The sequence below is a fragment of the Mobula birostris genome, chromosome 8, assembly GCF_030028105.1.
Source record: "Mobula birostris isolate sMobBir1 chromosome 8, sMobBir1.hap1, whole genome shotgun sequence".
NCBI lineage: Eukaryota > Metazoa > Chordata > Chondrichthyes > Myliobatiformes > Myliobatidae > Mobula > Mobula birostris.
This window is the reverse complement of record NC_092377.1, coordinates 42999809-43022709: the sequence shown is the minus strand read 5'-3', so window position 1 is coordinate 43022709 and position 22901 is coordinate 42999809. Positions and strand designations below refer to the sequence as shown.

The 22901-nt window shown below is 39.0% G+C and overlaps 2 protein-coding genes across 4 annotated transcripts in view; one reads left to right on the top strand and one right to left on the bottom strand.

Moving 5' to 3' along the window:
- Positions 1-9662, top strand: part of iars2 (isoleucyl-tRNA synthetase 2, mitochondrial) — a 105991-nt gene extending 96329 nt beyond the window's left edge. The window contains exons 19-24 of one of the 2 annotated variants that reach the window (XR_011886813.1): positions 932-1038; positions 2723-2868; positions 2999-3189; positions 3731-3875; positions 5679-8491; positions 9326-9660. Coding sequence is in view for 1 of the 2 variants with exons in the window: in XM_072265078.1 (XP_072121179.1) it covers positions 932-1038; positions 2723-2868; positions 2999-3189; positions 3731-3875; positions 5679-5830 (741 nt within the window). In the remaining variant the exon portion in view is untranslated. Of the gene's footprint in view, positions 1-931; positions 1039-2722; positions 2869-2998; positions 3190-3730; positions 3876-5678 lie in introns of both variants that reach the window. The other variant, XM_072265078.1, reaches the window with a different exon arrangement.
- rab3gap2 (RAB3 GTPase activating protein subunit 2 (non-catalytic)) overlaps positions 6469-22901 on the bottom strand; it is a 90514-nt gene continuing 74081 nt past the window's right edge. For both annotated transcript variants that reach the window (XM_072265076.1, XM_072265077.1), the window contains 8 exons: positions 22590-22660; positions 20277-20312; positions 16008-16082; positions 15338-15556; positions 14901-14990; positions 14176-14385; positions 8311-8469; positions 6469-8030 (listed from right to left, as the gene is read on the bottom strand). In XM_072265076.1, coding sequence (XP_072121177.1) covers positions 7881-8030; positions 8311-8469; positions 14176-14385; positions 14901-14990; positions 15338-15556; positions 16008-16082; positions 20277-20312; positions 22590-22660 — 1010 coding nt within the window. In that variant the 3' untranslated portion in view covers positions 6469-7880. The remainder of the gene's footprint in view (positions 8031-8310; positions 8470-14175; positions 14386-14900; positions 14991-15337; positions 15557-16007; positions 16083-20276; positions 20313-22589; positions 22661-22901) is intronic.

Sequence of the window (22901 nt, the reverse complement as noted above, 5' to 3'; positions counted from 1 at the left end):
CCTGTGGGTATCAGGTTTCTGATTATGTGTGAATCATTGATTTAATATTCAACAACCTGACTGAACAGCATTATAGAATGTGTGATTGTAGCAGCAAACTCACTCAGCAATTATTTTGAAATACGTGTTTCATGTGCGCCAATACCATGTGCAAATCAACTGTTCTTTCTCAATTCATGCACTTGACAGAAAACATTTGGATTGTATTCTAATTAAGCAATGTGAGTTTAAGTTATAGAAGCTTTAATAAGTGAACATGCAAGGAATGGAGGAATATGGATCAGGTGCATATGGGTATGAATATGTAATGTAAAATTCCTAAGCATATGGAAATTGGAATGTAAACCCTCACAAAACATATTGTTTGGGAACAGATTAAACCTGTGGGTCTCAGGTACTGATTACGTGCGAATCAATAAAACTCAAAGCATAAGAATTTAAACTGAATTCTGCCACTGACAGCTAATGATACTTCTGGCCAGATTAAGTTCTAGCTTTTACAATTATTATTTAGAACATAGCACAGCACAAAATAGACTATTCAGCCCACAATGTCTGTACTAAACATGATGTGAAATTGAACTAATCCTATTTGCCTACACCTGAGCCGTATTTCTCCATTCTTTGCATATTCACGTCTGTCTAAATGCCTCTTAAATGTCATTGCTGTATTGTCTTCCACTCCTCATGCACCCACCCCAAATTCCCTGGCATTGCACTCCAGACTTCTAAAGTTCTCTGTAAAGGAGAAAAAAAACATGCCTCTCCCATCTCTTTAACAATCCCTCTCTCATCTTAAAGATATGCCCTCTGGTATTTAATATTTGAAATATGAAAGGTATTACTAAAAGATTCAAAACCCAATTTCCACTTAGCTGAAATCAGCGTATTTTGCAATAGTTTTGACTATGATTTTAATAATTGTTTTTAGGTTACGGAGGCTTACACGGAGTATGATTTTGGAAAAGTTATTCGCCTTATGCTAGCATTTATTAACAGAGAACTTTCAAACTTCTACTTCAGTGTCATCAAAGATCGGTGTGTATAATATTTGCCATGGATTACATGCATTTTGTTTGTCGATCGGTCCTAAAATCATTGTTCAGCAAATATTTCAAACTGTCTTCAACTCAGGTTGAACAATGAAAGCAAATTAAAAGAGTGATAATGTCAATCCAACAAATGCTGAATTTAAGGTAAAACTTTTTACAGTGATGGACTATACCATAAATATTCATTCCCCATCACATTCTCTTAATAGCAATTAGGAGTGGATTCTATAATGTTTGGCCTGGCAAAGTCAATGATCAATATCTCTCTTATCAATCAGTGATGATGTGTGACTTTTTCTCTAACCTTCATTAATGGTGAACTTGCAGGTAACAGAGGTCCTGTTCAGTTGCTGCAGTTTATCCCATATACCAGCCTGCAATCACGAGTGGATATTGAGTCTGATGTCAGCGCTACCAGCCATACTGCTAGTGCTTGTTGTTGAACTGAATTGAGTTGACTTTATTACTTACGTCCTTCATATACATGAGAAGTAAAAACCTTTGTTACGTCTCTGTCTAAATGTGCAATTTATAATAAATATTATGTACAACGGAACAGTCAATATAACATAGAAAGGATTTGGGGGAACTTAAAGCTGTTCACCCTCTCAACCCCAGATCCATTGATGTCAATACGGGCTAGCCTGTCTCCATTCCTCCTGTTGTCCACAACCAGTTCCTTTGATTTTGTGACATCGAGGGGAGGTTGTTTTTTTGTCACCGCTGTGTCAGTTGTGTTGTCAGCAAATTTAATTAGCAGATTGGAGCTGTGGATGGCGACACAGTAATGGATATACAGAGTAAAGGAGGGGGCTTAGTACACAGTCCTGAGGGGCCACCCGTGTTTGAGGTCAGAGGGGGTAGTGGTGAGGGAGCCCACTCTTACCACCTGCCGGTGATCTGACAGGAAGTCCAGCTACACAAGGCAGAGTGAAGGCTGAGGTCTCAGAGCTTCTTGTTGAACCTAGAGGGAATTATGGTGTTGAATGCTGAACTGTAGTCCAAGAACAGCATTCTCACATAAGTATCCTTCTCCAGATGTGTAAGGACGGTGTGTAGGGCTGTGGTTATTGTGTCATCTGTTGATCAGTTGTGTCAGTAGGTGAATTGTAGGGGGTCCAGTGTGGGTGGTAGCATGCTACAGATGTAGTCGTTGACCTGCCTCTCAAAACATTTACTTATTATTGAGGTGAGTGCGCAGGACGCCAGTCGTTCAGACACGTTACCTTGGTCTTTTTTAGGTACAGGAACAATGGTGGATGTTTTGATGCAGGAGGGCACTCTACACTGGCAGAGGGAGAGATTAAAAATGTTTGATCCCTCTCTTGACTTGAACCTTTAAATAACAATGGTATGAGCTACTTAGTGTGCATACTCAGCTTCTGTATGGGTTTTATATCAAAATTCTGCTGATCTCTGAGACATTGATTATGGAACAGCTGTGCAGTGCAGATTTGCTGAAAGTTAGGAGAGGTGGCTGGGCGTTCCCTTGTTCAGTATGTGTGATTCAAGTTTCCTGTTTGTCTTCACCTGAGCCTTGTATCATAACACTAACCTGTCACAAGCTGGCATTAGCTACTTCATCAACAGGGATATTGAGGGGAGCTGAAAATAAATTTTCTAGATCATCTGGAGTTATTTGTTCAAGTATAGTCTCATTAAAATTGCAGATTGTACTGTGAAGATGAAAAGCATCCCAAGCGTCGATCATGTCAGACAGCATTAAGTGAAGCATTAGATGTAATCACTCGTTCTGTAGCCCCGATTCTGCCTCACCTTGCAGAGGAAATATTCCAGTATCAATCAAACACAAAAGGTAAGCATTTTCGTTACTATTGTTGAAATCAATTTTGTTTTGCAATTAGTAATTTTGTATGATTTTAGTCATTGCTAATATTCTGAGTGTTTACCTAAAATGACATTAACATATTTTTGGTTATCTTTAGAGCCTTTGAGTGTGTTTCGCACTGGCTGGATAAAGACCAGTTCTGTTTGGAAGAAGCCAGGTATAGTGGAGGCTATTGAAGGTGCTTGTGCAATGAGAGAGCGCTTCTTGAGGTCTATACCTGGCAAAAATACATTGGAGTTTGATGTCACCATCGTCATCGAGCCCAGTCTACTGCTAGAGTTGATGGAGGTAATTCCATCCTAATTTTGAAACTCTTGTGATAATATTACACTTTTCAAAAAACTTTTTAATTAAAGCAAGAACAGAAGTTGAACGTTATTTCTTCCACCTCTCATATATTTCCCTATATCACTTTGTTTTCGCGCACCTCTCATAGCTTCCCCAATATCGCCGTGCTTTCGCAGACCTCCCATGAAACAACATTTTAAATTGGCTGTCATTTATTGATGGTTGCTCATGGTGGGTATATGTACAGGTGACAGACAGACCAAGGCTAGCCATTCTAACTTGTACCGATGACACACAACTACAATGCCTTTGGATAGATTTTCAATACCATCTAGAACGTTCTTAACATTCAAATAGTTGGACTGAATCTGTTGAATTGGGGATTGGTGGAGTTGGAGGTGCAGTGTATTGTTGCAAAGGAAGTAGCAATAATAGAAAGTTTTGTTGGAGTACAGCTCATTATTTCACAGATCAAGCCTAGATTTTGATCCTAGGTTCCCTCAAGAGAGCTCCTGTTTGAGTATCTATTTCTTGTCTCCAGCAATTACAGAGTGAGAAAACATCCAGTACTTCAGAACTGAATGAATTAATGATGGCATCAAGCACAACATTACTTACAAGTATTCCTCGTGACTTGCCTGCAGCAAGGGATCTGATTGAAGGAAAATTTGTAATCAATTTGGAAGGTAAAGCAGTTTGATACTATAAGCGTTTTCAATAGGGCATTATTTCTGAAGCTTAAGTTTTACTTATGAAATTAAATTACATTTGAAAATTATTAGAATGAATAACAGATTATTAGAAGAGTTTAACATCAAATATAGTGGTGAAGCCAATGTACAACTCAAAATAAGTTGCAATTTTCTCTTCTAAAAGATGTTTTTCATGTTTTAGCTAATTCATACATTGGAACAAACACCAGAAATAGTGGTTGACACACACGCATTAGTAACATTTAAAAGCTATCTAGATAAGTATGTCCATGGATAGGAAAGGTTTAGAGGGCTGGACCAAACACTGCTAGATGGGATTAGCTTGCTGGGCAACACAGTTGGCATGGAGAACTTGGGTTAAGGGGCCTGTTTCCACGCTATATGACTATGACCTTACTTTGAAAATGCTATTCACAATATATTATTCTCACAAGATACTTTAATTAATATTGAAGCAGATTAATTTAGAATCATAAGACCATAAGACATAGGAGCAGAATTAGGCCATACAGCCAATTGAGTCTGCTTCACCATTCCATCACAGCTGACTTATTATCCCTCTCAACCCCATTCACCTGCCTTCTCTCTGTAACCTTTGACACCCTTACTAATCAAGAATCTATCAACCTTTTTAAATATACCCAATGACTTGGCCTGCACAGCCATCTGTGGCATTGAAATCTACAGATTCACCACTCTCTGGCTAAAGAAATTCTTCAGTTCTGTTCTAAAGGGATGTCCTTGTATTCTGAGGCTGTGCCCCTTAGTGCTAGTCTCCCCGACTGTAGGAAACATCCTCTCCATGTCTGCTCTATCTAGGCCTTTCAATATTCAAAGGTTTCAATGAAATTTCCCATCTTCTTTCTTTTAAACTCCATCAAGTACAGACCCAGAGCCATCAAATGCTCATCATAGGCATAGAATTGGTTCTCAGTTCTATATTTCATCTTTTTTTTTCTTTGAATAGGTTGAGGGAGAAGTAATTAAGGAGTTACAGCTATGTCAACAGCTTACTGAGACTTGCATTTAAAATTACATTAGCCTATAATATTGAAATACTACAATGCTTACCACTTAAACAAAACTGTAGCTCAGATTTTATTGGGCTAACACTTGTGGTGGAAAGTTGTTTTTTTTCTTAAAAACAAGATTCCACTACTGATTTTCATTTACAACTTTAACAAGTAGTGGGAACTTAGTTCTTAATAAAAGAAAATTGAATGAGAGACCATATAAATTATGATTTCATTGAGAAGGATAAAGTATTGCATTACCATTAACACAGCCTTAAAAGAATCAGTCTTTAGGATTGATTGTGAAATATTTTTTGTTGAATAATTCCTGTTTTACTAACTGCATAGTATTGTATATTATGGTATCAGTCATGATCTCGAAGTACAATGCCTGGAAAATTTTAATCGATAAGAGGAAAGAAAATCTTCATTAAATAAATTCTTTGAAATTCAAAAATATGTTTGAATATTGTATGTAACTTAAAACTTGTACAAAACAAAGGAATTAAACTAGTTATCAAACTATATTTAGCCTGTTGTCCAGCACAGTAATGTTAACTTGGGCTTAAAGGCTTTGTGTCAAATTGATAAAATGAGTTGTTGAAATGACAAAATTAATGGCAATTGAAGGTGGGGCGGGGGGGACATGTCAGCTCAAATGTTTTATCATTATTTTTCTCCTCCCACAGGAGGAACAGCACCAAAAGAAAGGAATGTTTCCAGTTTACATTAAAAATTTGATTAATTTTTAATTGCTTGACAGGTGGCGATATTATTGAGGAATCACCATATGTTGTCATTGTTCAGCCTGCTGCCAAACAGAAATGTCCTCGTTGTAAAAAATACACATCAGATTCTGCACTAGCTCCTTGCCCACGTTGTTTGGAAGTCATTGCGGGGAAGTGGAGCACATAATTTGTATTCCATGAGAGGACAATTTTTAAACATCGGAAGGAATGTGGACTTGTGGGTAATATGTAAAGCTTTTATTCAGAGGAAATCTTCATTTTCACATCTACTCCCTCATTCCCTGTTCTCCAATATTTAAAATCCTATAAGTAACTCTTCATTTAAGGATTCTGAATTCAGAGGACTTCGAGAAATATTAAAAATCATTGTACTCTACATATTTCTTCTGGTCAGCTCTGCAAGAATATGACAGTGACTCTTGAACTGAAATCTGATATTCTGTCAGATGTTTATGTAATATGCCTGTTAATTTGGGACATAGTTCACAAAATTAAGCAAACTTCAATACATCTGCTGTTGTGCACAGTGAAGATTGATCCATGTGAGTGGCTGATCAAATATCTCTAGTTTCGATTGTAATATCAAATGAGGTTAAAGTTTCTATATTTTTGCTTTTTTAATAACATGTTCAAAGCATGCATGTTATGGCAGATGCCTGGATTACAAAAAACACATTGTGACCTAGAATTAAAAATTAATACGGTTCCACTAATGTTTCTATTATACTTGCTGCAGTTTGACAAATTGAGTTTAAATTAAAAGTAACTTTTTTGGATGAAAGAAACAATGACTTTTGAAAGCAATTATTGGTCAAACAGCAATTTTAATAAGCTGACTGGTAGCAAGTTTAATGTTTTAGTTTAGCACTGACCCAAAAACAATATACAGGCTATAACCCAAGTTTATCAGTCATTTAGCAGGCCAGGCAGCATTGAAGAAAAAGAGTACAGTCAATGTTTCAGGCTGAGACCGTTCAACAGGACATGTCTCATTACCTCCCTCTGGTGCTCCTCCCCCTTTTCCTTTGCAAAGAAAAAGCATTTCAGGATGTATATTGTATACATTTCTCTGACATTTAATGTACCTTTGAAACTTTGACTAGGATTCCGCAGTACATTTGTCAATTAAGCAAAGCTATTTTTAAAGGCTTAGGTATTGAATCTTTGCCAAAAAGATAGGTGAAGTTGATATTCATAACATGATTATCACACTAGATAGTGTCTTTAAATTTCAGACTGATAATCTGTAAAATAAACTCTAAAGGAGAATTGTAGATAAATGTTACATTATCAGTAATCAAAGTATAGAGAGAGTCTCAGCATTGTAGTCGATAGGTTCAGCTAACCAGCTTGTTCAGGTAGTTAAATATTGCAAATATTTAAAACACTCAAATAATGCAAATTAATTTTTTGCAGATGTAAATCGACTGGTTACATCAAATTTACCCTCCATAGTCATTTCACTGCAATTTTTAAATTGCAGCAATTTAATATTTTATAGGCAAAGCACCTTAGTGTTGGTACAAGTTTTTATTTAGAGGAATTATTTACAATTAGAGGTGGTGTCTACTGCTTAGTGAGGAAATATCTAACCACCCCCTGTTCACTGTCCACATAGAAAGATATTGGTTTAGGGGGAAAATTGAAGGAATAGAAACATTCATCTTTTACATTAACAAAATAAACTACAATTTTGCCTTTATTTTAGTGACATAAGGCATCATTAAATAGTCATTACTATTCTTGGTGTGGTTCAGGTTAGTTAGTGCCTCTGAAAATTTGCAAAATGCTTGTATGTCCATCTTCAACGGTGAGGATTTAAAACCATAGATTTATGCTTGGTATAAATATCCAGAAAGACCACTTGCTTTGCATTTCATTCACAACATTATTCCTAAAAGGTATAAACTTTCTTTAAGCTGCCATCTTTTTTACATAGTTAAAGCAACACACAGAATATGGCATCTTCTGAGACCAATACCATTTTAACAATAAAATGAAAAAGCTGAAACAAAGCTTACTAGTGTGCAACCTTGGACATGCATATGTATTTGGGTACTAGAATAAGAATTTACAGATGGGTACTAAAAATGTTAAATGTGAAACAGTCAGTAACATGATTATCTGTAACAAAATGACAAATTTACATCACTGATCCAAACTTTTCCCAGCTGGTCAAATCTGGAAACCATCAACCCCCTTAAATAAAACTCCTGTCACAATGATGAAATGGCATCAACCGCTTCTAACAGATGCAGCACCAGGCTGTATTGCCCGTGGTTTTCAGGCAAGAGTTCTATCACCTTCCTCACCAATTGAGCTGTTGCTGCAATTGGCACATCTTTGTTTTGAAGATCCTGAGGATTCTGGAAGTCACACACAATGTGATTAATAAAAAGTAATAAATTCTTCATTATTACATTGAAAGAAAGATGTTATTCTTCCCCAATCTAAGGCCAGCACATAGAGAATATATTGAACAATATTTCAATGCAATCATAATTTCTTAAAACAAAAATGCATTATATATAAATTTTGTATGCCAAATTCAGATTAGTGATTTTTTAAAATAATTTCCATAAAAGAATTAGAATTCATGTCTTAACTCTTTTGTCATTTATTAGATGGAATGTTACCTATACTTACCATAGCCTTAAGCCAAGTGCACAACATTGGAGGAAGTCTGGCCAGCAGTTCCATTCCCTCCTTGGTTTGAGTATGAAGTAAAGCATATGCAAGCCTCTGTCCAGTAAGCACAAGCAACTGGGATGCCAAGACCTCTTGATCATGTACTTGGAGAATTGCCTGAGCAGATGACAAAGAAAAAGTCAGTTCAAAAGACAGATTTATTTCGTTCACTAACAAATTTTTAAAGCTTTAATCATACAAAATTCATCAAAAATAGCCATTTCTCCAATTACTTGTCAGTCATATTTAAAAGCTTAATTACATCCTTATGCAAATTTTGGTTTTGTTCATTGCAATGGATGTAATATAGGCAACACAAATGCTCCAAACTAACCTATATATTAATCAACCAGAAACCAACCACCATACAAGACATTTACTTCCCAGTAACTAACCTTTCCTGCACAAAATTAATCATGAGGGATGATTATGCACTACATGTTCCCTTAACATGACATAAGTGGTAATGCATTTTCCTTCCCCAGCCACAGTTCTAGTCAGCCTTATGCACACTCAAAAGCCTGGCCCTCCATTATTGGGTTAGAGAATTTAATTAGTTATCTACAGCATGTAAAGTTTCCTATAAAGTAAAACTGTAGATGCTGGAATTAATCTGCCATTCAAAATGTAAACCATTTAGTTAATTCCAAGAAAAGATCCCTGACCGAAACACTAACTGTGTTCTCTTTCCACAAATGCCAAGTTCTCCAACATTTCTGTCATTGTTAAATGTTTCCATTTTTGTTCCAAATAATCAACCCCCAACTCCTGATTCCCATGCCTTTAAGATCTGTAAAGGGTTTCTTCTTTAATGTTACTGCTAAGGTGAATAAAATGGCTTCTCTGTGATGTTAACTGCTCAGACAGTGGTTCTCTCTCTAGCAGCTTGTTTGGGTTATGTTACTGATAAGAGAATTGTATTCATTTGCTAACCAATTGGTTTAGATGTTATTCTTTCTTGTGTGTCTGTAAGCTATTGTTTTCACGGACTTTGGGGCAGAAGGTGCGATGGGGACTGAGAGAGGAGACGCGATGCTGTAAGCTGGGTGACAGAACAGACCCCGAGCGGGAGTCCGAGGCCCAGGGTTTTGGGGAGGAGAATCGAAGTGGAAGAACGTGCTGGACCTGCTCTGGTCGACCACCGCGGTTGGTCGCAGGGGATCGTGTGGTGGAAAGAAGACCCCGTTCATTGAGCTCCAACAGTTGTGCACGAAGTGGTTGAACTTTGATAAGTTTGGCGCCTTATACTTTCCTTTTATATTTTATCTATTAATTACATAGTTCCAGTAAAATCTATAAAATGTAATCATTTAATCGCATATGGTGTATTGTCTGTTATTTGGCAGGGTCAGGTACATCACACAGCATCCACACAAACTTGATTACCCAGTTTGGCGGGGCCAAAGTTTGCTCCCCCTAGACAAAGGCCAGCTGAGCCTAAAACACAAATGTTCAAATCATGAATTTGTTCCAACGAAGGAGCACACCTAAACTCCTAAGGCCAGATATCAGCCACATGCAAAGTCCTACCTAGTGGTAAATGTCGGGGTTATAGACAATGGGAAAGTTAAGTGTCACTACCTCAAATGATGGACATAGAAAACATACTGCACAATACAGGCCCTTCAGCCCACAAAGCTGTGCCAAACATGTCCCTTAGAACTACCTTTACCCATAGCCCTCTATTTTCCTATGCTCCATGTAGCCATCCAGGAGTCTCTTAAAAGCCCCTATCGTTTCTGCCTCCACCACCACCGCCGGCAGCCCATTTCACCACTCACTGCGTAAAAAACTTACCCCTGACATCTCTATACCTACTTCCAAGCACCTTAAAACTGTATCCTCTCGTGCTAGCCATTTCAGCCCTGGGGAAAAGCCTCTGACTATTCCCACGATCAATGCCTCTCATTATCAGGTCACCTCTGTCACTGCAAGGAAAAAAGGCCGAGTTCACTCAACCTATTCTCATAAGGCATGCTCTCAATCCAGGTAACATCCTTGTAAATCTCCTCTGCACCCTTTCTATGGTTTCCACGTCCTTCCTGTAGTGAGGCGACCAGAATTGAGCACAGTACTCCAAATGGGGTCTGACTAGGGTCCTGTGTAGCTGCAACACTACCTCTCAGCTGTTAAACTCAATCCCACGATTGATGAAGGCCAATGCACCGTATGCCTTCTTAACCACAGAGTCAACCTGCGTAGCAGCTTTGAGTGTCCTATGGACTCAGACCCCAAGATCCCTCTGATCCTCCACACTGCCAAGAGTCTTACCATTAATGCTATATTCTGCCATATTTGACACTTCAGATTTCTGAGCTATAACTTTAACTATTGCTAAACCTCAACATGCTGGTTGTGATATGTTTCCGTGTTCATGCTAGACTAGACACTAGAATACTACAGCACAGTACAGGCCCATCGGCCCTCGATGTTGTGCCGACCCATATATTCCTTAAAAAAAAGTACCAAACCCACACTACCCTGTAACCCTCTATTTTTCTTTCATGTGCCTATCCAAGAGGCTCTTAAATACCCCTAATGTTTTAGCCTCCACCACCATCCCTGGCAAGGCATTCCAGGCACCCACAACTCTCTGTGTAAAAAAACATCCCTGATGTCTCCCCTAAACTTCCCTCCCTTGACTTTGTACATCTGTCCTCTGGTGTTTGCTATTCATGCCCAGGGAAACAGGTACTGGCTATGCACCCTATCTATGTCTCTTATAATCTTGTAGACCTCTATCAAGTCCCCTCTCATCCTTCTACGCTCCAAAGAGAAAAGTCCCAGCTCTGCTAACCTTGCCTCATAAGACTTGTTTTCCAATCCAGGCAGCATCCTGGTAAATCTCCTCTGCACCCTCTCCATAGCTTCCACATCCTTCCTATAATGAGGTGACCAGAACTGAACACAATACTCTAAGTGTGGTCTCACCAGAGATATGTAGAATTGCAACATAACCTCTCTACTCTTGAACTCAATCCCCCTATTAATGAAGCCTAGCATCCCATAGGCCTTCTTAACTATCCTATCAACCTATGCAGTGACCTTGAGGGATGTATGGATTTGAACGCCAAGGTCCCTCTGTTCATGCACACTCTTAAGTAACCGACCATTAACCCTGTACTCAGCCTTCTGGTTTGTCCTTCCAAAATGCATCACCTCACACTTATCCGGATTGAACTCCATCTGCCACTTTTCTGCCCAACTCTGCATCCTGTCTATATCCTCTTGTAACCTTCCACAATCTACAGCTCCATGCACAACTCCTCCAATCTTCGTGTCATCTGCAAACTTACTCACCCATCCTTCTGTCTCTTCATCCAGGTCATTTATAAAAATCACAAAGCGCAGGGGTCCCACGACAAATCCTTACAGCACTCCACTAGTCACTGACCTCCAGGCAGAATACTTTCCTTCCACTACTACCCTCTGCTTTCTTCGAGTAAGCCAATTTGTTATCCAAACAGCCAAGGTTCCACTGATCCCATACCTCATGACTTTCTGGTTGAGTCTCTCGTGAGGGATCTTGTCAAATGCCTTGCTAAAATCCATGTAGACCACATCTTCCGCCCTACCCTCATCAATTTTTGTTACCCCTTCAAAAAACTCAATTAGGCTCGTGAGGCACGACCTTCCCTTCACAAAGCTATGTTGACTATCGTTGAGTAGACTGTACTTCTCCAAATGCATGTAGATCCTATCCTTAAGAATCCTTTCTAATAGTTTGCAGACCACCGACGTAAGACTCAATGGTCTATAGTTCCCAGGATTCTCCCCATTACCTTTTTTAAACAAGGGAACTACATTTGCCATTCTCCAATTCTCCAGCACCTCCCCTGCAGCCAAAGAGGATTCAAAGATCATAGCTACTGCTCCAGCAATCTCTTCTCTCACTTCCCACAGCAATCTGGGGTATATCACATCCGGCCCTGGGGACTTATCAATCTTGATGTTTTTAAGAAGATCCAATACTACTTCTTTCTTAATCTCCACTTCGTCCAGCACACAGGCCTGTTCTATTTCGACCTCACCCTGATCAAGGTCCTGTTCACTTGTGAATACTGAAGCAAAGTATTCATTTAGGACCTCCCCAACCTCCTCCTCCTCCAGGCACATGTTGCTGCCTTTATCCTTTAGCGGCCCCACCTTCATTCTTGTCATCCTTCTGTTCTTCACATACACATAGAATGCCTTGGGGTTCTCCTTAATCCTACATGCCAAGGCCTTCTCATGCCCCTTTGAGCTCTCCTAAGTCATTTCTTAAGCTCCTTCCTGGCTACCCTATATTTCTCATGAGCCCCTCCTGCTTCCTATATCTAACATATGCTCCCTTCTTCCTCTTGACGAGTTGCCTCGTGTTTTGTCAGCCACGGTTCCTTTTTCCTACCATGCTACTTATGCACAGTAGATTGTTCATAAAGGATATTAAACAATCATATGCCATCTAATTTTAATGCATGCCAAGGCCTCAATGACTAATACATCATTCATTAAAAAAAAAGTTAAACAACAATGTTGATTTGTAGTCTGTTCAGAAAAGGAGAGAGTGCTCCGGTCCCAAAAGTGTGGGGCAACCTATGGTAGATGTAGCAGCTAGAAAAAAAATAACCTGTCAACACTTACCTTATCACTTTCAGAACCTTGTATGTCTTGATTTAGCAAGATTACTTGTCATTCTTTTAAGCCCAAAAAGGAGAATCATTTTTAATCTCTGCCTACTGGAAAACTATAAACCAGGTGAATCTATTCTACATTGTTTTCATCTCTGTGTCACCTATTAAGATCTTGTGTAATTGTATCCTGCAGGGGAGATAACTTTGTTATCCTTATTCACTAATTTCTTTGCAATAGAGGTGAATTGCTTCCTTGCTTGGTGTATCTATACATTGATTTTGTACTTCAAGAACTAGTACAGTATTATCTTTCTGTATACCTACTTTAGCTAATTTCTCATCATTTTCCCCCCAACAGTCCTGTCAAAATGACTAACATTTTAAAATCTTATTCTCTTTGCCAATTGAAACATATTTAATTTGAGTATAGCCATTTGATTTTCCTTGTGTAGAAATGGCAGGTTGACTTTAAGGCATTTGCCTATTGTACAATATGCCTTTTATACCCAGATAGTTGGGGAAGCACTGGAAAAACAGCAGGCTTTGCTGGCAACAGTCAAATAGACCCACTAGAATGAGTAATGATGCTAACTATCACAAAAGTTAGCAAAAACAAACAACATATTCACCAAGAGGGGCTTAAATTTCATACTTCTTCCTGGAACATTTTAGATCAGGCCCAAGAGAATTAAAATTGAGAAGTTAGAAACAGCTATGGAAAGTTCGTATCAGAGGTTTCAACAAGGAGAAACCTTCATCTCTTCATAAACACAAGGAGAAATCTCACAGTACTGTTTCTGATTACCTGGCTCACTGCCACCAAGTCATATGATTGAAAGTCCAAAGCTATATTTCTGAACTAGAGAACGACTTGGGCTGAAGTGTACATGCATCATTACGTGGCACCTTCAGAGCCAATCTTTCAGATTAGTGATTAAACTTTTTTTTGTTTTACAAAGGTGTTACAGTAAATGAAATAATATTGGCTGTAGTAAGCTCTAGGTTACTTATACAAGTAGTAAATGTAAGGAGTAAATTTGGGCTCTGTCTGAAGGAAGACTCATAATGGTTTAAGAAACGGTAAGGCATAAAAGGCTGTGTGGTAAATTGTGAAAAATGGGATTAGTATACATAGGCCAAAGGAACTATTGCTCTATGACTCTGGATACTGTATTACTTTACTTATCATTCAGAATAATAACATTCTTACCTCTTCCCCAATGTGGTCAATTCCATGACTGTATAGTTCACACACATGATGTCGTCGAATAACATCTTCATTTACTTGGAGGTTCTGAGACAGCTCTACTGCCACTGAGGGCCAATCTTGCTCTTCAGAAAATTGATGTTCAGCAGCATTCACAGTCTTTTGAGGTTTCACTAGTTCTTGGACTGCAGCACTGACTAACTTCATTAAGAACTGGAATACAATGAATACAGGTTACTGCATGGGAACGTCACTAGATCTGGTGAAATGTTGGAAAAATGGATTTTTTTCAAAAATTGTGATAAATTCAACATTTTACGTGTTGAAAGAGAGGCAACAGGAACATTTGACAGCACAACAGCTGTTGAATAAAGCTGCATCTTTTGGAAAGTGTGTTCTATTTTCAGAATACTCTATGGCAAAACAGTAAATCAGATTTGTGCTATGGATTCGGTCTGCTTAATTTAACTTGACAGAGTTTTGTATTTGAACTCTGATCCCCTAAATAAATTTGTTCCCAAGCAACTGCAGAATGAAATATTTTAATTCACCATCTTGTAGAATATACAAGCAACAGTTGTACAATCACGTCTTACAATATTTTAATAGTAGTTTCCAATACCTTTTACACTAGAGTGTTACTGCAATATTTCTACCAACAGATGCAATTTATCAATTTCTAATGAACACAAGATTAACGAGCCTTGTCACTGCAAAGATCTTACTACCTGTTGCCTGGGGGAGATGATGTTAGGGTCCATATCACCACTTGGCAGCAATTGAATTGAAGTCAACTCCTTGAAAAATGCATTTTTGCCCTAAAGATAAATACAGAACAATAAATAGTTGAAACCATTCTTTTTCCACACAGTTGGATGGAATCAACTTTCACTTCTAAACGATGCACAAAACAAAAATTAGATTATAAAATTATTAAGGCAACTACTTTCAAATTTCACAATTGTCTTAGATAACAAGAATTTAATACAATAGTTGCCTGACCATGGAAAAAAATTAAAGTATTAGATGTACTAATGTAATTTCTAAAGTGTAGACTTTAAAATATTGTTTTAAATGCATACCGAGTAATGGTATTTAAGTTTATAAACTTAATGGTATCATTTTAAATAATAAACAAGAAAACATTGCCTGGCAAGTATCATACCTTACTATCAAATAGACTAAATATTTTGACAGATTTTATCCCAAAAAGCATTATTCCATGCATAATAACAGTTAGAATGTAGTGGTGTTGAGCTAATGGATAATGAACATGTCTTTGTTCTAGAGCCAGATCCACAATTGATGTTGGACCCTCTATAGCTGACCAGGTGTCTTCTATCTCCAGAAATGGTTCCTTCATCTCATCACTTCTGATTTCAGCCTAAAACAAATTTCCAAAAGTACAACATGAGGCATGCATAATTTTATACCACTTATATAAATTATACAGAACAGGTCACTCATTCCAACAGGTCTCTTTGTCACTTTTAACCTCTTCGACTTTCATGTCATTCCCATCAGTAATATTTTCTTTTCCCTCAATTACAGGTAATATTTGGAAAACCAAAATCCCCAGTACAATAACTCTTTTTCATTGATATTCTGATACTATTAAGTTACCTTAGCTCAAATTCATCAGTAAATTGCAAGAATCTGGTCGTCCAAATACCACGAATGCAAGGAAGATGACTTAAAGGTACTTTTGAACGACTTAAAGAATAAAAGGAACGTTTTTTTTTCTGATTCTACAATAGTTTATCTGTATATTGAAAAGCACTATGCCTTAAACAATAAAGTTGTTTAAAACACATTAGCCCGTTGTATTACTGTACCTCCATTAAAGTTTGAATCAGCAGTGAACAAGAACCAAGGAAAGAAGTCATGGCCGTGTCACTCATGCCGACATCCTGAACAGAGAAGAAACTTATGATTATAAAAAGCACAAGCATAGAAAAAAAAGATCAACTTGGGGCTCATTGTTGCTATTACCCTTTAACCCAATTGAAAAATCAAATGGCCACATCACCTGCCACATCACTAGCTTCTGCTAGTAGCTTTAGAAAGATTGTCAAGTGCACTAAGCACTCATTGAGAGAAAGTGGCTGCATTTCCTGCCACTTCCTCAATATGTAAGCAACACACACAAAAAATGCTGGTGAACGCAGCAAGCCAGGCAGCATCTATAGGAAGAGGTACAGTTCCCCTCTAACACCTCTCTCCTCCATGTAGAGGAATTAGTTCTTACTCTTAATAATTTCTCCTTGGCTCCTCCCACTTCCTCCAAACTAAAGGTGTAGCCATGGGCACCCGTATGGGTCCCAGCTATGCCTGCCTTTTTGTTGGCTTTGTGGAACAATCCATGTTCCAAGCCTGCACTGGTATCTGTCCCCAACTTTTCCTTCGCTACATCGACGACTGCATTGGCGCTGCTTCCGGCACACATGCTGAGCTCGTTGACTTTATTAACTTTGCCTCCAACTTTAGTCATAGTCATACTTTATTAATCCTGGGGGAAATTGGTTTTCATTACAGTTGCTCCATAAATAATAAATAGTAATAGAGCCATAAATAGTTAAATAGTAATATGTAAATTGTGCCAGTAAATTATGAAATAAGTCCAGGACCAGCCTATTGGCTCAGGGTGTCTGACCCTCCAAGGGAGGAGTTGTAAAGTTTGATGGCCACAGGCAGGAATGACTTTCTATGACGCTCAGTGCTGCATCTCAGTGGAATGAGTCTCTGGCTGAATGTACTCCTCTGCCCACCCAGTACATTATGTAGTGGATGGGAGACATTGACCAAGATGGCATGCAACTTGGACAGCATCCTCTTTTCAGACACCACCGTGAGAGAGTCCAGTTCCATCCCCACAACATCACTGGCCTTACGAATGAGTTTGTTGATTCTGTTGGTGTCTGCCACCCTCAGCCTGCTGCCCCAGCACACAACAGCAAACATGATAGCACTGGCCACCACAGACTCGTAGAACATCCTCAGCAGCGTCCAGCAGATGTTAAAGGACCTCAGTCTCCTCAGGAGATAGAGACGGCTCTGACCCTTCTTATAGACAGCCTCAGTGTTCTTTGACCAGTCCAGTTTATTGTCAATTCATATCCCCAGGTATCTGTAATCCTCCACCATGTCCACATTGACCCCATGGATGGAAACAGGGGTCACCAGTACCTTAGCTCTCCTCAGGTCTACCACCAGCTCCTTAGTCTTTTTCACATTAAGCTGCAGATAATTCTGCTCACACCATGTGACAAAGTTTCCTACCGTAGCCCTGTACTCAGCCTCATCTCCCTTGCTGACGCATCCAACTGTGGCAGAGTCATCAGAAAACTTCTGAAGATGACAAGACTCTGTGCAGTATTTGAAGTCCAAGGTGTAAATGGCGAGGAGAAAGGGAGACAAAACAGTCCCCTGTGGAGCCCCAGTGCTGCTGATCACGCTGTCGGACACACAGTGTTGCAAGCACACATACTGTGGTCTGCCGGTCAGGTAATCAAGAATCCATGATACCAGGGAAGTACCCACCCTGATGCTTGTAAGCATCCACCTTTCACCCTGTCCACAAGTTTACCTGGTCCATTTCCGACACCTCCCTCCCCTTTCTGGATCTTTCTGGCTCTATCTCTGGAAACAGCTTATCTACTGATGTCTAGTATAAGCCTACGGACTCTCACAGCTACCTGGACTATTCCTCTTCCCACACCGTCTCTTGCAAAAATGCCATCTCCTTCTTGTAATTCCTCTGTCTCCGCCGCATCTGCTCTCAGGATGAGGCTTTTCATACCAGGATGAAGGAGGTGACCTCCTTTTCTAAAGAAAGGGGCTTCCCTTCCTCCACTATCAACTCTGCTCTCAAACACATCTCTCCCATTTCATACACATCTGCTCTCACCCCATCCTCCCGCCGTCCCATTAGGAATAGGGTTCCCCTTGTCCTCACCTACCACCCCACCAGCCTCTGGGTCCAACATATAATTCTTCGTAACTTCCACCACCTCCAACGGGATCCCACCACTAAGCACATCTTTCTCTCCCCCCCCCCCCCACTTTCTGCTTTCTGCAGGGATCGCTCCCTATGCGACTCCCTTGTCCATTCGTCCCCCCCATCCCTTCCCACCGATCTCCCACCTGGCACTTATCCCTGTAAGCGGAACAAGTGCTACACATGCCCTTACACTTCCTCCCTTACCACCATTCAGGGCCCCAGACAGTTCTTCCAGGTGAGGCGACACTTCACTTGTGAGTCAGCTGGGGTGATATACTGCGTCCGATGCTCCCGATGCGGCCTTCTATATATTGGCGAGACCCGATGCAGGCTGGGAGACCGTTTCGCTGAACACCTACGCTCTGTCCACCAGAGAAAGCAGGATCTCCCAGTGGCCACACATTTTAATTCCACGACCCAATCCCATTCTGATATGTCTATCCACAGCCTCCTCTACTGTCAAGATGAAGCCACACTCAGGTTGGAGGAACAACACCTTATATTCTGTCTGGGTAGCCTCCAACCTGATGGTATGAACATTGACTTCTCCAACTTCCGTTAATGCCCCACCTCCCCTTCGTACCCCATCCTTGTTTATTTATTTTTCCTTTTTCTCTTTCTCTCTCTCTCCCCCTTTTTTCCTCTCTTTTTTCTCCCTCTGTCCCTCTCACTATAACTCCTTGCCTATCCTCTGAGTTCCCCAGCCTTCTTTCTCCCTAGGCCTCCCGTCCCATGATCTTCTCCCTTCTCCAGCCTCGTATCCCTTTTGCCAATCAACTTTTCAGCTCCTAGCTTCATCCCTCCGCCTCCTGTCTTCTCCTATCATTTCAGATCTTCCCTCCCCCTCCCACTTTCAAATCTCTTACTGACTCTTCTTTCAGTTAGTCCTGACGAAGGGTCTCGGCCTGAAACGTTGACTGTACCTCTTCCTATAGATGCTGCCTGGCCTGCTGCATTCACCAACACTTTTTGTGTGTGTTGCTTGAATTTCCAGCATCTGCAGATTTCCTCGTGTTTGCCTCAATATATAAAATTGAGTTGCGAAGAACTGAGAAAACTAAGAACACCATCTCATTGGAATTGGATACAGGAGCAAAGATATTCCAAACCAATCACCACCAGTTGCTTCCTCTTCCTAAGGCATACATCTTGAGCACTTCCAAAAATAAAATGAGCACCTATCACAGAGTTACATGCATAACCATGGGAATACTTAAGAGATCAAGGTCTGATAACAGTCAGGATGTTTTAACGGTGGTCTGATATGCTAGACTACCATTAAAAATTGGAATTAAACTATTCCAAATACTGATTAAACCAGAGTTGAGGAGAACTCCTCCACATAATGACTGATAAATGTGAAAAAAAACAAAAAAAAGAATGATCCAAGATTAAAACTGGCTTTTGAAATTTGTGTTTCTTTCAAGCAGAGGGACAGGATCAAATTGAAGAGGTGTTGAGAAAAAAAAACAGAACTAGAATGTCTCCAAATTAATTAGGGTTCAGATTGACTCTACAAAAGTTGACGATATTCACTGATATTCAGCACTTTGTGCTAGCTTTCAAATGGAAAACCTGGAAATGACAAGTCCTCATAAGTAGTCACAGTCGGTGATCTGGAATCAGTCAGGGCTTTTGTTTCAGCTGTTAAATTAGACACAGGCAAAGCAATAATAAGACCTATAGGAAAGTGCAGTTCTTCAAACAAAGAATATACCTGGATAATAATTTGAAATTATTAAACATCTACAAAGCAAGCTTAATAAATGCACTTATAGAATACAAAGCAACTCATACATGTTCGAACACAATGATATATAACTATGCAGTAATTTATGTATACCATATCAAGGATTCAACCATGAAAATACAGTTTGTAGGTTTTAGTCAAATTTTAAGATGGGGTGTGCCATGGCATACCACATCTGATATCTCACAGTGAGCTGAACTGACACCTACAGTTCACCTTGCACCCTCTTCACATACAAGGGAATTAATTTCCCCAGCTTTCAGTTCAAGTAAAAGCAAGAAAAGGAAATGCAAAGGAAACCAATGAAGATTATCCGGGCCAAATAGCATACAAAAAACTTAATCCAATACTCACTCTTCTGCAGAGTCTGTCTTTAGGTGCTTTCCCAACCTAGTAAAAAGAACAGTTAATTTTAGTACACTCCTTCATGATTAAGTTGACAAGAAATTACATTTAGGCCAGCCTTGAAAAAATTATGGTATTTCTTTTTAATGCCAGAAGAAATAGGAAGGTATTGCATGGTGTTGCAGCAATTGAAGACTTTAGTAGTAACAATAAATCTTTCAATTACTTAGAAAAAAACAAATTCACATGCATCAGTTAACCTTCGCACACGTTGATTTGATTTCAATACATGTAAACTCAGCCAGCTCATCATGGGCACTAGCCTCCCCAGCATCAAGGACACCATCAAAAGGCAATGTCTCAGAAAGGTAGCATCCATCTCTAAGGACCCCCATCACCCAGTACATGCCCTCCTCTCATTGCTATCATCAAGGAGAAGGTACAGGACAGGACCCTGAATACACACACTCTACGTTTCTGGAACAGCTTCTTCCCCTCCACCATCAAATTTCTGAATGGACAGTGAATACATGAAAACTACTTCACTATTTTTTTCCTATTTTTGCACTACTGACTTAATTTTTAATACAGACATTTTAATTTATAGTTTATTATATATTGCTGCCACAAAACAACAAATTTTACAACATATGCCAATGATATTAAACCTGATTCTGAACTTTTATATCAATTAAAAATCAATATCTGAATGTTTAAACACATTTTGTTTTACTTTGCTCCATGGCAAATTACATGGTAAATCTGCTAATCTACTCACGTTATGCATAAACAGCTGTTTGCAAAACAAAATTAAAAGCATCCTATCACTGCAACAGGAGGATGTTCCAATTTGACATGGGCTACACAGACCCAACATCCCTTGCTTCTGGATTACAATCCAAACCACTGCTGGCATTGTTATTGTTGAAGGGAATACTGTGAACAATCTGAAGTCAATACACCGTTAGTCTCCTTAGTAAATGCTCATTACTCTAATATTGAAATAAGCTTGACCATGTACATAACAATAAACAGTCAAACATATTTCCACAAATCACCAAGCTGACACCAAGGTCAACAACATAAAGATAATATCTTTATGCCGATAATAGAAATCAAATTTTCAACTTTTTTGGGAGTTATTACTGCTCTTCAAAAGCATTTCCAATTTTCTAATCTATAATCATACTGACGTTTTCTAAAATGCAAGGGAACAACAGCTTCAGGTATCCATCTCTTCATAGATCAGAAAACAGAATAAAAGTTGGGGCATTATATTGTAACTTTACAAAACAATGGGTAGACTGCAGTTGGTTAACATAGTTAGAAAGGATGTAATTATGCTAGAGAGAGTGCAAAGGACTTTTACCAGGATGTTGCCTAGACTGGAAGATTTCGGCTGTTGCGGGTGCGGGGGGGGGGGAGACTGGATCGGTTGGGTTTCTTTTTCCTGGAGGGAAGGAGATCAAGAGTGTTCTGACAAAGATAAATAAAAGGAATAGAGAGGGTAAAGAGAATCTTATTCCCCGTGGTTGACATATTAAAATAAAAGAGGGGCTAGTTTTAAGTTGAGTGGAGGAAGTTTTAAAGAGGAATTAAGAGGATTTTTTTTTAAAGGAAATAAAGTGGCTAATATCTGGAAATCACTGCCGAAAGAACTGGTAGATTCAGATACAATTACTGTATTTAAGAGACATTTATAATAGGTAAGGCCTAAAAAGATTTGTACTGCATGTGGACAAATAGGATTAAGGCAGATGGGCAAAAAGCTCAACATGGACATGTTGGGCCAAAGGACCCATTTCTATACTCTGCAGTTCTAGGGTTCTATTTACAAGTGCACAAAATAAGCTTGAGATTTGAACATTATCTGTTTCAGCAGATTGTTTGGTGCTTTAGGCTAACACTGTAACATTCCCACTTTTCCTTTTTTTATTTTTGTGCTCTATGTAGTTCTTTAGATCCACTTTTATTTCACTTACTCCTAATGCACAACTAGTACTCCAACGTGAGAAGCTAAACATCCTATTTAAATATAAACATCTACAAAATCTTTCACAAACACAAGAAACTCTGCATATCTTGGAAATCCATAGTAACATGCACAAATACTGGAGGTTTTAAAGGCAGCATCTATGGAGAAGAATACAGAGTTGATGTTCTGTACTGAGATCTTTCATCAGAACAGAATTTTTCTGTTTATCTTGAGATGCCATTCCTGCAATAAATTCTAGAACCAGCAGGAGCATTGTATAGGATAGCCATCAATCAATTAGTATCTTGAACGCAAGGGCAATTATTTTACGTTGGACCAGCTTGTACCTTATCCATTAGGTAAGCAGCAGCTGACAGTCTCTTCACAATAAAGGTATTCCACATCATTACAGCAGTACCTGTAAAGAGGAGAGTACAAATGCTTTGATTTCATCCAAAGAATACATGAACATTATGCAAATTAGAAAACCAAAATATTTTAGATTTTATGCCAAAAGCTTGAAATTCTATATTTAAAACTGAAACTACCTGCAAAGTTACAATTCAAATCCAATACACAGGCACATGAATACAACAGTGGAACTGAAAACTCTGTGCCAGAATAGAACTATTCACTGTTTTCCATGTCTTGCTATGGTT